The sequence below is a fragment of the Nannobrachium achirus genome (genome assembly GCF_963921795.1).
Source record: "Nannobrachium achirus genome assembly, chromosome: 1".
Lineage (NCBI taxonomy): Eukaryota > Metazoa > Chordata > Actinopteri > Myctophiformes > Myctophidae > Nannobrachium > Nannobrachium achirus.
The window spans coordinates 24365365-24378929 of NC_137810.1; the positions used below are offsets into that span (position 1 = coordinate 24365365).

Consider the following 13565-nt stretch of genomic DNA (forward strand, 5'->3'; position numbering starts at 1 on the left):
ATCCACATGGGAATGACAAGAGTCCAGTGTGGTTCTCGAACTTCATGTAGCCAGCCTGTATCACTATGACTTTTCTTTGACATGATGTATGACTCCAAACTGGAAAAGGTTTCAGGGTGACCACAGCCCCTTTGACTTCAGTAAAATAAGTTAAACTAAGTAAAACATTTGAAAATCGTGTGGCGGTACTTCTGTGGCCTAGTGAGAGTTCTTTGTCTCTTTTATGCCCATACAATATGGAGTTCAGTGTCAGCCACGGCCAAATATGGAGTCTAGGCCTGACATCATATTGATGACATTAGCATACTCCATAATATGGTAGATGTACATGTTTTGGAGATCCACTGATCCAACTGACCAGTGTGATCCGCGTGAATCCTAAAAGCACTCCAGTCCAGTATAGTCTGGTTCTTGTAAAGGAGCGCTTGTCTTTGGTGGAGATGGCGGAGGCGTGTCTCTTGAGCCACATGAGACACCGCCGAGCGAGCGGTATAGCGAGCAAGTCGCCGTGTCGAGCGTTGCGAATGTCGCATGAGCCGACTCAGCGCCGTTAGAAGTTGTAAACCAGGGGGCCGCGTGGTCCAAGTGAACACAGCGGAGCGCTCCCTACCTCCGGGTCAGCCAATCACAAGCTTCCGTGGGTGGGTCTTAACTGTACCGGGGTGCCTTTTGGATACACGCGTGTGATCCGATCTATAGGCCACGCCTTCTAGGAAGTGGTTTCCAGTTGCTCCACTTAGTGCCCCCACTTGAATGCCAAATTGAGTAATCCTACCAGTCACCCTAATTCACCAGGGGTAGCTGGAGTGTGTATGTGTGTGTGTGTGTGTGTGTGTGTGTGTGTGTGTGTGTGTGTGTGTGTGTGTGTGTGTGTGTGTGTGTGTGCGTGCGTGCGTGCGTGCGTGCGTGCGTGCGTGCGTGCGTGCGTGCGTGTGAGAAAGAGAAAGAGCTTTCTGAATGCCTGTCTAACCGGCTCTATGCCTGCATACAGTATGTGTGTGTGTGTGTGTGTGTGTGTGTGTGTGTGTGTGTGTGTGTGTGTGTGTGTGTGTGTGTGTGTGTGTGTGTGTGTGTACACACATATTGCTCCATGGAGGTGTGAGAAGGTCAAACCAGAGGAGATGAGAGGCCTTTTCATGTCTGTCTGTTTATGAGGACAGTTCAATAAGACCCCTCCTCACTCTGTTCTGAGTTTTGGACGCATTCACTCCTCTGACTCTCTCTGGCCATACTGTAAAGTTTGCAGTGTAAACGGGGATTAAGACTTGTAGAACCATGAGTGGTGAGTACTGTACTCCATGTGTTAACAATGTGTTGTACAATATGAATATAAATGAGTAATTAACCAAAATAGTAGGACATTTATAGACAAAAAATTGTTATAAAAATAGTTATAAATGTATTTCTATTTTTGGAGCAATTTTAAGTTAAGACAAAATAATGATAGTTTATTGTCTATTACATCAAATGGAAATGTATCTATATATACATATATTATGTATATCTATTATTTATTTACTTACTTACTTACTTACCTACTTAAAAACACAGTTAAAACAATGCAAATAATATTCCCAGTGACAGTTGTACCTCTAGGAGATATGCAAGTTCTGACCCTACCGGTATAGCCACCTGGATACATATTGGTTTGCTACTGTAACAAAGTGTGTACCTGGCTTATCATGTTGGGGATGTGTGTGCAGTGCACATATATAAAATGTAAACGACTAGTACAAACCATGCAGATGTATGTGCAAGCATGTGCCCTGCAGCTCTGAGGCGTGATCATTATGTCCTTGTGTGTTTTAGCATGGTAGCTTCAAGGTTTATTGTGCTATGGTGTGAAATACCAACTGCTATGTGCTAACTAACTGGGCTAACTAGGCTCTTCATGAAAGTGATACCTCTATTACTCCGTATAGGCATGGTGCTGTTGGGTACATTTTGTAGATTCTGGGTGGTCACTCAGTGATGAATATTTAGATTTACAATGACTGTATGGTAACGTCTCCCCTGATGACCAATATGACAGACTTACACTGTTGCAGTGTCACAGAATCGTCCAGGCAGAATATTCTTCTAATGGTAGGCTAGATACAGTATTTTGCCTGCTTGTCTATATCATCCATGCTTCATGGTAGAGGTCCACTGGCTTTACTATAGTTCACTTGTTCACAGACTACTGTGTACACAGTATGAACACATTCAGTTACTGTATGTTTCCTCTGGTTTGGTTTCTGACCAGTTTCAGCATTCATATTTGCATAATGTTCTCTTAACACCCACTTAAAAACAAAGCATACCGTACTGGAGGTGAATTTGCCATTCAATTTTCTGTGTCCTTCATTGTAAAACACTGATTGGATGTTTCTACTTGAGTTTCAATCGAGGTCACCAGCAGCGACAGAGAGTTGCTTTTCAGCCAATTGAGTCATTCATTTGTGAAATATGCCGACATTGTAACAACAAAGGGAAAGTAAGTAGCCTCTATTATTCAGCCAATGATTCCAAGCTGAGAAATGGGGTTGGATTATTGAGGGTCATTGAGCCCACTCAGAAATGAGGACTTTACATTGTTAGTAGATGTGTAGATAAATGGATGTATCAGAACAATGGACAAAGGGAATCGATAAGCGACAATGTTTATCCCCTGGGAGTAGCAGAAAGATATTAATGGTCAATTTTGAGAGCATATCATATGCAGAGTACTGTGTGCTTTAGGCTTGGAGTAAATCAGTTGTGTTCTGTCTTCTTGTGGAAGGTTATTCAGAGGAAACGCTTGTAGCCTACTTAGATAAGGTACAGATAGTGTACAGCCACGTGCAGTGAAGTGCCAACTATAGACACACGTCTGTCATTCTTGCCAAGCATACAATCACGGTAAGACTGGAGGTTTAATACTAGATGTTATTATGTATTATTATCTAGCCTACATGTTTGTTATTAGTGGCTGAATCTCTAAAGCCCTTCTTCTATTGTACTTCTTTGCACATGTTACACTTGCATATGTATATAATATTTATATATACTGCTTATTCTGTATATGTTGGCTGCTAAATTATTCTCCTTTCATATTCTGTACTCTCTCCGTTGCTGCTAAAGGTTACTTGTCTTTTCTTAACCTGTATTGTTTTTTACACCAAGTATTATATATCTTCACTGTCGGGCAGAAACCTTGTATCTCCAAGTTTCAAATTTGTATGTTTTTTAAAGTAAAGTAAAGTAAAGCCTTGCTTCATTCATTATACAAGACTGTTACAGTAACAGTGAAAATAGTAGATCGACAAGCACACAAAGCCTTGTGGTGCGAGGCGTTGTGTGCTTGTAGATCAGCTATTTTCACTATTTTAAATCGTAAACACAAAACGAACGGTTTTCGACATACAAGGTTTCCACCCGACAGCGACGATATATTATGGTCTGTGGAGCATTTAGCTTGTACTTGTATGAGTGAGTGGCAGATAAACCCCTTTGACCCTTTGAAAATATTGAATATGTGAAAGGTTGTGTTGAAAATTAACCATGTCTTGTTGTAATTATCATCTGATTAGGACTTTTCAAAGGTCATCCTCTAACCACTGAGTTATTATATTTGTCTCAAAATAGGGCTTTTCATATTGTGTTTTCGTGTGTGTGTGTGTGTGTGTGTGTGTGTGTGTGTGTGTGTGTGCGTGCGTGCGTGCGTGCGTGTGTGGTATAATGTCATTTGGTATAATGGTTTTGGCTTTGACATGGTTCATATGTTCATATGATAATAAGGTTTCTTATGGGGTATGCCTTTATTGATAGGACAGTAGACTGACGTTAAATTGGGGAGAGATGGGGAGTGACACGCGGCAAAGGTCGTCCAGATCGGGAATCGAACCGGCGACGCCGCCAGGCATACATGCCTATGTGGCAATGCCTAATGGACTGATTGGCCCTTCAACTTAAATAACTACTTAAATCCGTCCAGGCTTGCAGCATTTGAATTAGGATATGGTCCTTTATGTCATAGGTTGCTGGTGCTACAGTATGTCACCAATTGCACCAGAATCTCAGAAAGTTTATCTTCTACGAACTTCTAATTCTGCTCAAATTCTAATTCCAGTGATTCATTTGAGACATGCCATTGAAGACAACATTCTTCCTCTCTCCTCCTCTCTAGTTTCCCGCGAGACCTGCCTCCTTGACCAGGTGCTGGAGTTGATTATGAATGAGAAGCCCCCAACCAGCGCAAGTCTTTTCCTGAACGAGGACGCAGACAAACCCCCCCTGCCGGAACCAGGGAGCTTGAGGAGGCGTTTACGCAGGGCGATGGAACAGAGAGCCAGCAGCATGAAGGAGAGGATCCGCTCCATCACCAGGGAGAGCGTGAAAGGCTTCCTGAAGAGGAACCTCTTCGTTCTGTTCACTGTTGCTGCCGTTGCACTGGGTCAGTGCCAGGTGGAGGGAGGCTAGGTGGTGGAGAATGATGATGATGCTGATTATGCGGAATTGTGATGATGAAGCACTTGTTGATTCTTTTTCCCATTGGGCTTTTTATCCAGTTTTCTTTCCCCCCCTATAGCTCATGATTTTCATTCACGCCCCCCCTCCAGTATCTATCTACCATACTGTATGAGCTTTCACTCAACATTTACTCTGTGTGTGTGTGTGTGTGTGTGTGTGTGTGTGTGTGTGTGTGTGTGTGTGTGTGTGTGTGTGTGTGTGTGTGTGTGTGTGTGTGTGTGTGTGTGTGTGTGTTTGGGGGTTCTGCGTGCGTGAATCGTCAGGAGTGATCCTGGGCTTTGCTCTACGCCCACATAACCTGACACTGCGGGAGATCAAGTACTTTGCCTTTCCTGGAGAGCTGCTGATGAGGATGCTGCAGATGCTGGTGCTGCCGCTAATAGTCTCCAGTCTGGTAACAGGTAATATGTGGGTATAAAAAATAATAATAATTGTGATCCACATGGGGAAATTACTTCTCTGGTTTTAACCTGGAACTTATTTGTATGAACAAAACATATTTCACTTTGTTTATACAATATTAACCTCGCGTCACCAGACTTTCCACCTCAGAGGAAAGCCTGGTATTTGTTAACAACAAACGGGCCGTTTGATCCGGTCTAGGCGGAAACCACAAGCAGAAGAAGCGCTGTTGCCTTGTTTTGGTTCCCCCAGTTTGTTTCCCCAATCCCTATTAAAATGCTTGAGTAGCTATGAGCTGGACTAAAAGAACCATATACCTGTACCAAACAAATTTTTCAAAAGCAAAACTACGCAGCATTATGTAGGCCCTAAAAGTATGTCCTTGAGCGCAGGGGAATTATTCTGGCTTAATACTGAATCCGGTTTGATCTTTCCGGCCAAATCGTAGTCCTTTGAGGACTACAACATGCCGTAGAGTGGTTTCCGCTCCCGACAGGATCAAACCCTGAAATGTGAAGCGTTCCCAGGCTAATACAATATAACTAGCACATCTGCAGTGGTTGGTCTCCCTGCACTTCTGAGACATTTTGACCCTGATGTCAGGTAGGACACCTACTGGTTATAAATAGTCTGCTCACAAGCTCAGTATCTCCCCCAGTACAGTGGGGGCTTCCTCTTGATGGGTGGTAGGATATTGGTCTCTCATGCGGGAGATTAGGGTTGAAATGACCGTTTACAGCTTTAAATTGTGGCTCTGGAAGCTATAGTACATACACACAAAGATTCAAATCACACAACTGAATGGTCCCATATGCATAGTACGTGTAATGGAAATATTCAGTCCACAATGTTGACACATTGATTTTTTCATTTATGAGTCACGTTTACTGTTATCTTTTGTTTCTTAACCTGCTTAACCTTGCTGTTTTCACAATTTTAGAACTTATTTTGAAATGTTTTTAACTGAAATGATTTAAAACTGTTTGCTTATAATGACATGCACAAATTAGGGATTGATTATTAATCGATTATTAAATCATATATATTTTAAAATCTTTTATAATCGATTAGTTAATTGGATTAACTGTTGCACCCTTACTTGTGTCCCAGGTATCGCCTCTCTGGACAGTAAGGCATCAGGTAAGATGGGTATGCGTGCAGTGGCTTACTACATGGTGACCACGCTGGTTGCTGTCTTCATCGGCATTGTCATGGTGATGATCATCAGGCCAGGGAAGGGCAGCAGGGACAGCCCTATGGCGTCCAGTGGGAAGATAGAACCAGTGCAGGCTACCGATGCTTTCCTGGATCTCATCAGGTACTTGCTTACCTAATACTTTGCATTCCTGGGTCTCCTCATGGGTTTAAAGGTGATACACCATGAAATTTCACTTTTCCTATTTTAAAAACTTTTTTTGGGGTCCCACTAGCACCTTCTATCCTCACAAAGTCCCATTTCTGACCATTGTGTCTTTCTCTGGTTTTGGGAAGGCGAAGGTTAAAAGCATCCCACGGGTTCTCAAAACAGGCTGTCCAGATTTGCTGCCGTCGCTGACGTCATCGACGGCCGACGGGGGGGCGCAGTTCAGGCCAAAGGTGGTACTGCAGCTGAAAATGCTCTGAGAGCCATTCAAAAATGAGAGAGGCTCTCTATTCAGGAGTGGTAATTTAGCCTCAAACCTTTTGAAAAACGTTTTTGGGACATAAACAATATGACATAAATACATTTTAAATGCATGGTGTATCACCTTTAAAGCGGCAGTATGCAGCAGTGTTTCTCAACCGTGCCTGGGCCAATGGGCTGTGAGGATATTGCAAGTAGGCAATATTTGTCTTTCTTTTTTTATGTAATGGTATTTTTTCTTACGTTTTCTTTATTTACTTAAAGTATACTACGTTGGTTCCATTTATCCAAGCCGGAACACACTAGATTGATTGATCATTCAAATAATCATGCTCTGAATGGTGTTGTCTGTTTGGCTATCAAGTGCTCAGATGGTGGGCTGTGAATGCTTTTGAGATTTTCAAATGGGCTTGCTGACGTCAGCAAGCTACAGCAGTGTTTGTATCTGCCAGTGTGAACACTAGAGTACCCGATGGATAGGGCTGTCACAATTATTACATAATCGTCTAATCGTGATTATTTGACATTATCGCAATTATTTTGTCATAATCGTCATAATCGTGAATGTTGAAAAATGTCAGAGATAGTGGAAATAGCCGATCTACAAGCTCACAACGCGTCGACGCGTTGTGAGCTTATTTCCACTATCAATGTTATTTTTTAAGTAGTAAGTTGTCAAATATGTCATTCATTTCTTTGTGTATTTAGGTTTTGTGTCATATCTGCCATGTGCAACTTCAAAGCCTAAAAGCCAAACAGAAATGTAATTGTCAATGACAAAAAACACAATTAAATCGTTAATCGCCAATTATTTGAGTGACAATTAATCGTCATGTAAAATGTCATATCGTGACAGCCCTACCGATGGAGATGCTTTGCTGTGTGTAGCACAATACATTTACTAGGTAGTGCCTTTGTCTGTTTTTATGTGATTAACATCTTGACACTCACAATAATGATAAGAGTAATATTAACTATAGGATTGCAGCCTTATTTTGTATATTGTACTAAAACACACATTAGCATAACAGTTTAATACTTTCTCTCAGGAACATGTTCCCTCCTAATCTGGTGGAGGCTTGCTTCAAGCAGGTGGGTTTACTATCTTTCCCCAACCCTCAATAACATGGTTTTCATCTCATAGTTTTCCAAAAAATCTGATTGCAGTCCACAGTTTTGACTAGCGTACATACTTTTATGTAGATCTTGTCCCAAACAATGATATTATGATTGCTCCGTACACTGGTCTCTTGCAGTACAAAACTGTGTACAAGACGATCACCACCACCAGGAATGTGACCGTGGCCGTCAACCTTACGGACTCTCCCAACATCACGTCAACATTGTCATCATCGTCATTGTCTTCCTTAAGCATGAACCTCAGCAGGTTGCTGTACACCATACAGGTAATGACACCACAGTCACTCCACAGATGGCTCCTCTAAGGACAAGATATCATGTCTGCATTGTTTTAATGACTTTTACGATTGTTTTATAGTGTTTTGTAATTATAGTGTATTGTATTTATAAGTAAAGTACCATAACGCCTTTTAGACTATAAATATTGGGGATTTACCACACACTGAAAAATGAAGGTGCGAGGGAAGGGGTGGTGTCCTGCATGCAGATCTCTGATGAATGTCTACTGTCAGTAAGAAAAGGATATGTGCGGACTTTTCATATTTTCTAGTGTAATATGAACAACTTTTAAAAATATATGTTATGCCTTAGGAGACAGTGGAGGAGACGGTTCCTGTAGCAGGTTCCTCTAATGGTGTGAACGCTCTGGGTCTGGTGGTATTCTCACTATGCTTTGGACTGGTCGTCGGCAACATGAAGCAGCAGGGACAGGCACTCAAGGACTTCTTTGACTGCCTCAACGAAGCCATCATGAGACTTGTTGCCATCATCATCTGGTCAGAATGCACTTCATTGTTTTTTTTCCAAAAACCTCAGATAACGTTACCAAATGTTGAATGTTATCTGAAGACTATGATTTGGGGTGTATATTTATAGACAAAACGTGCTTGGGAGAGTTCCAATCATTCTGATTTATTGCTACCGCAATATCAGTCTAGTCTAGTGTTGAGCTAATTCAAAAAATGTTTTACGGCAAGTCCTTCACCATTGCAATTCTTGTTGTTTATCATTCGGACGAAGTGTTGTTGGCATGGTGAAAATTGTCACACTAATAGAGACCCAAAGTAAGATAATAATTATTATTATTAAATAATACTGTTGGCATTTCATGTCTTGACCTCTCCAGGCAAAGACAAAGCCATTAGAGGCTGAATTATTTTAGAAGGTATGTACAGTATGCAATCAAACTTTACTACATGCTTCTTCTGAAGACACGTAGCTGATCAGTCAGAACTACTGATGGGCAGTATCAGAACTTTTTCTCAGAACTCCTGCACCCCAGGTGTTTTGACTTGTGACTAGTGTGAGTGACAGAGAAAGCAAGAGAGAGAGAGAGAGAGAGAGAGAGACACAAACAAATTCATGTTTCATTTCAAGAGCAAGACAGTGTTATGTGTGAGAGCACACAAAATCACAAACAGGTTTCAGAGAACTGAGAGGAGTAGTGTAAAGGTCTGTCTGTTTTTGTTTCTCAAATAGCTCTGACAGCCTTCCATTTGTCAGATTCCTGCAGACTACTGCCACCTCTTGCCAGTCGTCCTCCTCTCATGCATGCGCACAACAGTGCCATCAGCCGACCGTCTGTGCTGTGTGCACACAGTACACTCCACGTCTGACCTATGTTTGACCTAACAGATCAAACAACCTTAATATGTAGTAGTCACAAGTCAGGAAGAGTCAATTTGATGTGTTCAGCTAAAATAATTTTAACTGTTTGAAAAAAAAAGAGAGGAAACAAAAAAGATGATAAGCTTATGCTATTTCACATGAAGGCTTCTTTGGCGTCAGCCAGTAGCATTTTCTTTTCCACTCTCTCTCTCAGTCTCCGCTATCTCTCCTGTCGCATCACTGTCATTCCTCCAACGATATCTCGCTTGCCGCTCCCATCCCTATCCAGGTATGCACCTGTGGGAATCCTGTTCCTGATTGCAGGGAAGATTGTGGAGATGAAGGACCTTGTACAGGTGGGAGGTCAGCTTGGGATGTACACTGTGACTGTCATCGTGGGCCTTCTCATCCATGGCCTGTTTGTCCTGCCACTACTGTACTTCCTGGTGACTAAGAAGAACCCATACAGCTTCATCGGAGGACTGCTTCAGGCACTCATCACTGCCCTGGGCACCTCCTCCAGGTGGGTCGCATTCACTGACTCAGTGGCTCTCAAACACCCCGTGGAATGCCCTGCATGCATCTTATTCAGGTTCTGATTTCAGTATGAATCTGTACTTTCAGTATGATTCTGTATTGCCTCACTCTGTCCGATTAATTTCACCCCAGTTCTGCCACCCTGCCAATCACCTTCCGCTGTCTGGAAGAAAACAACCACGTGGATAAGCGAGTGACACGCTTCGTCCTCCCTGTGGGGGCCACCATAAACATGGATGGTACTGCCCTCTATGAGGCTGTGGCGGCCATTTTTATTGCTCAGGTCAATAACATGGACCTCAACTTTGGCCAGATTCTCACCATCAGGTATTTGTTGTAACGATTTAGTTTATTTTGATTTAAAGTCATACTGTGTAACTATTTTTTATATATTCTTTCACTGGTTTATTCTCCCCAATTATCATTACACATAAATGTCTTAACCATTTTATACTATAATAAATCATCCTGTCTGCATCAAAAGTATGAGTGTAAACCGCTGCCATGGATGTGGCGTTCCTCATGTGGGTGTGTCAAGCATATTCTGCTGACAATGTACACGGTTTGACTGATGGCAGCCATTATACTGTATCTGACTGGCAAATGTCCCTTTTCCTCTTTTTTTGAGAGCCAACCAGACCTTTTTCATTAGGCCAATCATTACAGTAAATTTAGTGCCAGCTGTAGTGAATCCGCTGCTATGAGTCAAACTTGACATTTAAAGCTCTCAAGCTTGAGGCGTAGATGACATGTAATGCCGCAAAGCTATGTACTGTATGTCTATTATGGAACAAAAAGCTTACTGTATGTGCGTACTATTCTCTGTAAACATTGAATGATAACTTTCACTTTCATCTCCATTTGTAATAACTAAAGAAAAAACGTATTTACATATTATACTGTAGCCAATATTGATAGAAATGTGTTGGATTTCAAAGGCCAGGAACAGGACTAATCATAAGTAACTAGTAACTAGTAACTAAAGCTGTTAAATGTTGTAGTGGAGTAAAAAGTACAATATTTACCTCTGAGATGCTGTGGAGTATAAGTACGGTAAGGTAAGAAAAACAATTAAGTACTCCAGTAAAGTTAAAGTACCTCTAAATTGTAATCAAGTACAGTTCTTGAGTTAATGCACTTGGTTACTTTCCAGCACTGACTGTGTGTTTGTTTCACTGTATTAAACATCCCTCCCAGGGGTGTCGCAACAAATTCTGGGCCCTGGGTACAAGGATTCACTGCGGGCCCCCATGATTTTTTTTTTAACTATTGAAAAATAGCAGATATACAATCTCACAGCACGGCACCGAGTTCCACGCTGCAAGCTTGTAGATCTTCTATTTTTGAAAAATCTTGAAATGTGTGCAAGTCTTTGAATTTATTTCAAATCCTTCAGTGTCAGTGTCAGTGGTGCTCAAACATTTTCTATGTCAAGGACCCCCAAAATGATATGCATTTGGCCACGGACCCCCATCTCAAAATATTTAGTTCCAGATAAATAGAACTAAATATTTAGTTCTAACCCTAACCCTACCCCTCCAGTCCAGACGCAATATTTGAGTTACAGTACAAATGTTCGCTTAAAAATACATATATTCGAAGATTTGCACACATTTTCACGACTTTTCAAAAATAACAGATCTGCTGTGAGCTTGTATATCTGCTATTTTTCAATAGCTAAAGTATGAAATAATTAAGGCCCCTCCACCTTGGGCCCTGGTAACTCAGTCCCACTTTCCCCCCCTCTTGTGACACCCCTGATCCCTCCCACTGCCTCCTCAGTATCACAGCTACCGCTGCCAGCATCGGAGCAGCAGGCATCCCTCAGGCTGGCCTGGTTACCATGGTGATCGTATTGACATCGGTGGGACTGCCCACAGACGGCATAACGCTGATCATCGCAGTGGATTGGTTCCTGTGAGTTGAGTTCCCCCTAAATGTCAAGGCTTGATGGGGATTGGTCTGTGTTGTGTTCTATGGGTCTGCAGGGCTAAATGTCATAGTGGGGCTTCAGAGGTCCCTCCACTGCAAAGGTTATCGATGCATAATGCAGATTGCTAGGCTATTGAAGATCCTGAATTATCCATTTTCACCCTGATGTCCCCATTTTGGACATGGCGTTAAAAAACAAAATATTTTCTAAAACAGCTAACAATGTTTTTGAAATAATGTAGATATCGTCACTGTCGGGCAGAAACCTCGTATCTTCAAGTTTCAGGTTTGTACGTTTTTTTCACCAAGCAAAGCCCTGCTTCATCACACAAGGCTGTCGCACAAAAGTAGTGCAAACAGCTGATCTACAAGCACACAACGCCTCGCGGTGCGAGGCGTTGTGTGCTTGTAGATCTGCTGTTTTCACTAGTTTAGTTCGTTTTTAAAATGATAAATACAAAACGAACGGTCTTGGACATACAAGGTTTCCACCCGACAATGACGATATGTTTTGTGTTTAAGCGGATGTACTGCCACATTTAATATACTGTGTGATGTGGTTACTGTAACTGACACACTTAGCTTATCTTTCTCTCTCCTTTTCATATCTACCTCAGAGACCGCCTGCGGACCACCACCAATGTCCTGGGCGACTCTCTTGGCGCAGGTATTGTAGAGCATTTGTCCCGCGCAGAACTACAAAACCAAGATGCTGAACTGGGAAACTCTGTCATTGAGGAGAATGAGAAACCCTACCAACTCATCTGCCAGGAAAATGACTCGCACAAACACCGCAACAGTGAGACCACCATGTGAGACCCAAAGGCCTTTGCTTCTCGAATAGCATTTTCACACGAAGATTGTATTGGTTTGGTGGGCGAAGCCGGGCTGCTTGATAGTATGCTAATGTATGAATACGGTACATAATTAACCACTTAAAGGAGTAGTTCACCCCAAAATGACTTTTTTTCTATTGATTACTCATGCCATGGAGAGTAGAGTTCAATAATATTTTTAGGTTTTTGTCACATTCCTAAGACACAAATGTGATAACAATAAATTTACCCCCATTCATTCCGGATGGTGACCCGTTTCGAAACGGGTCACCATCCGGAATGAATGGGGGTAAATTTACTCAAATCAAATTTTTGTCTTAGGAATGTGACAAAAAACAAAAAATATTATTGAACTCTACTCTCCATGGCATGAGTAATCAATAGAAAAAAAAAACATTTTGGGGGTGAACTACTCCTTTAAGCCCTATTTTATACTTGGGGTTTGTTGAATTGTTGAAAATCTTTGAAATGTTTGGAATGTTTCCACATTTAATCAAATGCCCAAAATTGGGGGTTAAAACAATAGCATAGCACACTTTGGTTGAAGTTTGGGTTGTGAACTTGCCATGATGGAACTCCAAAGGTGGGTGAGATATCAAAAATAGTTGCTTGATTAGTAATTGATAATTCAAAATGTGTTTTTCATTTCATTGCAACCAGGAACGTCATTCTAGCACAAAATAAATGCAAACTAAACTAATTCTGCCAATATATACGTTTTTTTTTTTTATCGGCTATAATAGTGTTGATTTTTGATTAAAGGAGTAGTTAACCCCAAAACATTCTTATTTTCTATCAATTACACACCCCATAATATGCATGAAGCCTTGAATTCATGGATATTTTCTTTTATCGTATTCCTGAGCCAATAATTTGATGATCGGTCACTCTGTCAGTTAGGAGACTCAAAGAGTCAATCATTTGATAACTCGTACCGTCATCAAATGATTGTCTTAGGAATGCGACAAAAACAAACAAATCTCCATGAATTCAAG

The 13565-nt window shown here is 41.5% G+C and overlaps 1 protein-coding gene across 1 annotated transcript; it reads left to right on the plus strand.

The window, feature by feature from the left end:
* Positions 1–4143: 4143 nt before the first annotated feature.
* slc1a6 (solute carrier family 1 member 6) lies at positions 4144–12550 on the plus strand (the record flags this gene model as incomplete). Its single annotated transcript, XM_080720529.1, has 10 exons — positions 4144–4414; positions 4755–4892; positions 6004–6211; positions 7567–7609; positions 7774–7923; positions 8249–8433; positions 9555–9788; positions 9935–10129; positions 11585–11719; positions 12352–12550. Exons 1-10 carry the CDS (start codon positions 4192–4194, stop codon positions 12548–12550), a joined length of 1710 nt encoding a protein of 569 aa, XP_080576655.1. The 5' UTR covers positions 4144–4191.
* Positions 12551–13565: the final 1015 nt, after the last annotated feature.